The sequence below is a fragment of the Nuphar pumila genome, chromosome 4 (genome assembly GCF_984573655.1).
Source record: "Nuphar pumila chromosome 4, dmNupPumi1.hap1.1, whole genome shotgun sequence".
Classification (NCBI taxonomy): Eukaryota; Viridiplantae; Streptophyta; class Magnoliopsida; order Nymphaeales; family Nymphaeaceae; genus Nuphar; species Nuphar pumila.
Window position 1 is genome coordinate 128,280,687 of NC_143252.1, and position 5,609 is coordinate 128,286,295.

General features: G+C 41.0%; 1 protein-coding gene across 1 annotated transcript; it reads right to left on the reverse strand.

Annotated features, from left to right (window-relative positions):
• Nucleotides 1-1,232: 1,232 nt before the first annotated feature.
• LOC149841002 (myb-related protein 306-like) lies at nucleotides 1,233-3,057 on the reverse strand. The gene is made up of 3 exons (XM_090004623.1): nucleotides 2,844-3,057; nucleotides 2,435-2,564; nucleotides 1,233-2,289 (listed from the first exon to the last, which is right to left on the reverse strand). The coding sequence occupies exons 1-3, from the start codon at nucleotides 2,974-2,976 to the stop codon at nucleotides 1,449-1,451; spliced, it is 1,104 nt and encodes a 367-aa protein (XP_089860749.1). The 5' UTR covers nucleotides 2,977-3,057; the 3' UTR covers nucleotides 1,233-1,448.
• Between the last annotated feature and the right edge of the window lie 2,552 nt (nucleotides 3,058-5,609).

Below are 5,609 nucleotides of genomic sequence, written 5' to 3' on the forward strand. Positions count from 1 at the left end.
ACAGATCCTTTGCTATGTGAAAGTGCCGTTTGCCGAAATTGACCAAACGACGCACGTCCATGAGATGTAGGACAGTTTGGTTATGTATATTTTCCTTTTTTTTCGTTGGTTTGAACAAAGGCAGAGATTGATTTCTCAAGCAACCTGCAGCAAATGATGATGTAAATAACATGATCATATCACATGTAGGTGTTCTCGAATGGTAGACAGCTGTCCCCACATGCAAGCGAGTAATGTCACATATATCACATACAAGTTGAGATGTGAAAAAAAGAAATGCGCCCTGAGGTCCACACGATGATTCATGCAAATAGTATAGTAATGGCGATCATTACTTTGCTTGGAGGGTTGTGCATGTCAATAATTGATACCAAGCATAAAGGCAATATGGAGGGTTCCCTCTATGGGTTCCTCTTCCATATAAGGATGAACACGTTTTGGCAGCATGGTGAAGTTATTGATTTGTCTAAAGGAAGCTTCCTCCTTCTACCTCTCCCCCTTCGCTCTACATCTTAGCCACCCTTCTTTCTATCTCCTCAATGCTCATAGCCTTAATTGGTTCATATCACAACAAAATTCTTCTTTTCTTTCCTTTTTCTTTTTCTTTTTTTTTTTTTTTCTGGAAGGGAACAAAATTGTACTTTTAGCTTTGTAAAACTATCACATGCGAGTGACGTTGATTAAGTCAAAAAGTTGAATGGTGTGTGTTTTTTACCAGTAATTTGATCATGGGGAGCTTATGGCTCTCGTTTGCTTTACAGGTTGAATTCCAACGGGCAACTGTTGTGGTTTGCAATGCACGCAGCAATCTAGGGAGGGAAAGAAAGCAACTGTCCACCGACACCAAAGAACAGAACAATGAAGGCCAAAGAAAGTCAAACACTTCACATGTGGATCGTTTATAACTGTTATCAGCAAGTTTGCAAGATCAATTGACATCAAAGTCGCCCGTATTTATCTTCTTAGATGAGAGAGAGAGAGAGTTGAATCTATCCGGTTAATGCCTACATAAGTCAAATTACGTCAACTTGATGTTGCAGAACAAAAGTCAAATCTAATCCCGTTGCATCGAAGATATACGTGTCGGCTGATCATGGAATTAGTATCCATGCACAAAAGACCAGATACACAATATCAATGTCCCGAAGCAGTAAGATCAGATGGATGTGCAGAAGCATTTGATTTGGCATATGAACAAAGAGGGAAATAGATGATTATGTAGATGGAAATTATTTTGCTCTAATAACTATATATATAGAGAAACTTATATGTTACACTTCTTTTTCTCTCCTCTTTGGAAAAGGGCAGGCAGCCTAATGAAGAAACTTGTTGAACTAGTTTCAGCTTATACATTAACCCCTCCCACACAAGAACAAGATAAAATAAAGGAAATAGTAGAAAACAAGTAAAATAGAAAAAAAAAACAAAAGCCAAAACCCTTTGGTTAATTAAAACACAGGTGTGGTATCATCGAGAGAAATATCCATGAGTCCTTCATGTCCTTGAGAAGAAATGACTTCGTCCATGAGCCATTTTTCAAGGAAAGAGAGCGGACCATCGCTCTCCACTTTCAGTTTGCTCACTGCTTGAAATGCTTGAAAATTGCTCTCAGACATGTTGCAGTTCACAGTCTCATCGGGTGATTCCGATCGAGAAATGCCTGGCGTGGAGTCGGGCGAACATGCTTTCCATGTCATGCTGCTGCCACCATTCTGATCATGACTAAGGAAGAGCTGAATAGCTTCTGATGACACAAAGTCCTCAGCCCTCAAATCTGTGGTAGTGTTAGTAGTGCTAGTAGGAGTGGTGGGTGTGAGGGATTGGGACACCCTGCTCTGGGTTCCTTCACTGAAGGTAGCTTCTGCACTGAAAGGGTTCTGCTTCGTATCCGCCCATCTTCCTCCAGATTTGGGGGGTGAAGATCTCATCCAATTCTCAAGAAGTCTAGATATATTCTCTGTGCTAGACGCATAAGTGCATGAAGGAGTCTGATTTGATGCCAAGAGAGAATGTTGGTATATGGAGCTGAAGGGTTTCGTCTCAATAGGAGTGCCTGGGTTCTCCAGAGACAGTGCTTCAGACAGTGCTTGCCTAGCAAGGTGGATGTCAGTCTGGAGCCTCCTTTCCCACTGACCCTTTGAGATGGGTTGGATACCAGTGCACCCAACGCCCACAGATCCATCTGAACCTCCTTGAAGCTTCTTGAGTTTTTTCTTCAGGTGGATATTCCAGTAATTTTTAATATCGTTGTCAGTTCTTTGAGGGAGGTAGGAAGCAATGGCTGCCCATCTGCATAGATTTAAGATATTGCGGTTAGCACATGAAATGATCATATACAACAGAAAGATCTTTATAAAAAACAGATAGATCAATAGAAAAACATTCATCTCAAGGTCATGTGTTGGAAGATGTCTAATCTGATGGTATAGCTCACCTATTTCCCAGTAGTGCTTGCAGATGGATGATCATCCTCTCTTCATTCTCACTAAAATTTCCACGCTTGATTCCCGGCCTGAGGTAATTAGTCCATCTTAATCTGCAACTCTTACTACACCTAAGCAAACCTGCCATCATCAGCAATAGAAGAAATATTCAAATCAGTACAACCAAAACCCTCAAAAGAAACACGAGATCCGAATACGAGCAAGGTTCGTGATGAGTAACAAAACAGTTTAAGTGAATCGTGGAGGAGATTAACATAGAAAAACCAACAAGGTCATGATCGCGGTAACTAGCAAAGATTAGGACTCTTGAGAAGGAAAACGTACAAAACGTATCATTGGTTTGCAGACGTCGAATCAATGAATTAACCAAACAGAGAAACAAGGAAGCTAACGTGTTACCTGTATTGGTAGGAACAGCCCTCCAATTTCCAGGCCCATGTTCTTGGATATAAGAAACCAAGATGATATCTTCTTCAGGGGTCCAAGGCCCCTTCTTCAAACCAATATTTTCACAGCAAGGAGGTCTCACCATGTTGAATGCTCTGAGAATCTTAGGGTTGAAACAACAAGAATCCGACCTTTTTAGGCCTTTTCCTGATTTGCAAGCAGACAGTCGTCCGAGTCGTTGATCCTGCTGGGTATATATAAATACAAATACATACAAAGACTTGGTTGAAGAAACTCGTCCATCAATCAAGTAGCCCGCTGACTCATCTCTCTCTCTCTCTCATGTGGATAGACAGAGAAAGAGAGAAGGTGTCCTAGAGTCAAAAAGCATTAGGCAAAAGCATTAAAATCACCACCTTGCAAAAGTCAGCTGTGCTTCAGATTACCGCGTGTAATGAATGACCCTCCACGAGATGACACAGTACCCATTACTTTTCTTAAACCGTCAATTAAAAGTAACTCTCTCTCTCTCTCTCTCTCTCTCTCTCTCTCTCTCTCTCTCTCTCTCTCTCTCAGCACACATTTATGCATAGTCTAACTATTTTTTTAGGGAATGGAAAACATTTCATTAAAAGACCAGATTGAAATCAGGATCATACTATATATATGCCTAGACTCCCTAGCTGGCCTATATCTACAGCTTTACGTTTCTACTATTTTAGTGATAATTTGCTACTGTTGTTAGGTGGTTCGACGGGGATGGTGTGATGGGCACAAACGAGATGGGGAAATGAGTTGTGCATCGTATGTGGTTTGGACGGTTGAGGACGGCCCACGACATCGACGGTAGATGATTTTGCCCTTCAATATGGTTCCATGCATGTATCTTGCTAAATTGCTTGTCCATGAAGAGAGGAACTAGATGTGGAGTTAGGGTTTCGGATTTTTGCCATGGAAGCAGCTTCCCTGAGTTGTCGGCCCGACTTCCAACTAGAGAACAAAACATGAGTAATTGACCCCACCCGGGTGGTTCGCATATTTGTGGACTCGTGCAGCTCTTTTGCCTCGGACGAGTCGTGTTATTTATTATACCCTGCTACACTTTTCGATTTTCTGCCCTACACTTGTTAGTCGCTCACGGACCCTGCTATAAGAGCCTAATAACATCATTTTCCTTGTCAAGAATTCCACTCACGTTCAATACTCTCGTACCTTATATCATCTAGATTGTGGTTGTCTTACTCTTATGTTCCTCTCTCATCCACTATTCTGTTGGATGTATTTTGGTAATGTTGAATGACAGGATAGGGTTGTCGTTTTTCATCGAAGATTGTCACCTTCTTATGGGAGATTTCAATTGTTTGCTATCTATTCATAACTCTAATAACCTCATTATTTTTAATTCCTCTGTGCGAGGTTTTCAAGACTTTGTTTATCGACATTTTCTCTACCCTATTCCTTTAATCGAAGAGCGTTTCTCTTGGTAGAATAGGCATTCTCGTCCGTGTTGTAGGGTCCTTGATAGAGTCTTTGTCACCCCTAATTTATTGAACCTCATTCCTGACGTTAAGTGCGTGTTGTTTGCTCCATCTATCTCGGATCATGGGCATATCATCACTCATTGAGGGGATGGCTTTCAACCCACCAGAAGCTTTGCGTTTGAAGAATGGTGGCTTTAGGAGCTAGATTTTCTCTCGATTATTACTAATTCTTGAAACAAACCTGTTGATGAGCATTGGGTTGCGTTCCAGGTTCAAAATAAGTTTTTTCATCTAGCTAAGGATATCAAAGTTTGGCTTCATAGTCGTAATGTGAAGAAATTTCAACAAATGGTCTCATGGGATCAGGAGATTTCTACATTGTATCAGTCTATGTCTTCTTCTGGCTCTCTTTCTGATTTGCAACTTCTCAGTCTCCAGGACAGGTCCTTAGAATTAACTATACTCTTAAAAAGTTGGAGGGTCAAAGAGGAAATTCGTTGGAAGCAGAGGTCTAGGGTAAAATGGCTTGCGACTGGTGATGGCAACACTAAATTTTTTCACTCATATACTTCTCATTGTCATAGGAGGAAGATTGTTCCTTCTATCTCCATTGGGGGTGTTTCCTATCTCAATCAGCACGTTAATTCGATAGTCTCGCTATATTTTAAGGATTTATATTCTGCTTCGTTAACTGCGGAGGGTGTCTTTGGTAATGTCCTAGTTTGGTCAATTCATCCTGAACAAGCCGGATCTATGTAAAGAAGGTTCTCTAACGATAAGATTTTTAGGGCCATTAAGGATTTGTAGGGTTGAAAAGCGCCTGACATTGACGGGTTTCATGTCGACTTTTTTAGAATCTTTTAGAACTGTGTTAAATCAGACGTGGTGAGCATGTTTGATGAGTTCTATCGTAACTCTAGACTGCCTTATCATTTTCATGAATAGATAGCAAACAATTGAAATCTTCCATAAGAAGATGACAATCTCCGGTGGAAACGACAACCCTATCCAAATCATCCCAAAATACGGGCCTCATAACGGCGAGATTAGGGCCATAAACAACAGAAACAACTACCCTTCTAACAACTGCCTGCAAATTGAAAGCAATAGATAGAGAGAAAAGACTCACATCCAGCTGAGATAAATTTAAAGACTGCTTTGCCAAGATAAGGATACCTCATGCATAATTGGCCGCAGGCTTAAAGAAATAGTCAGCTCCCTGCCAGATGCTAGAGGAGACCACGAGCGAGTTGACCTCCATTTTAGTTTCACATAAAGCAAGTAGGTCAGACTTTTC

What these genes read in the sequence shown, in the direction of transcription:
- LOC149841002 (XM_090004623.1), bottom strand. Translation starts at nt 2,976, where the DNA reads ATGGTGAGACCTCCTTGCTGTGAAAATATTGGTTTGAAGAAGGGGCCT. An exon ending in GGCTGTTCCTACCAATACAG is followed by an intron (nt 2,565 to 2,843) that starts GTAACACGTTAG and finishes TGATGATGGCAG; the next exon opens with GTTTGCTTAGGTGTAGTAAG. An exon ending in CAAGCACTACTGGGAAATAG is followed by an intron (nt 2,290 to 2,434) that starts GTGAGCTATACC and finishes AAATCTATGCAG; the next exon opens with ATGGGCAGCCATTGCTTCCT.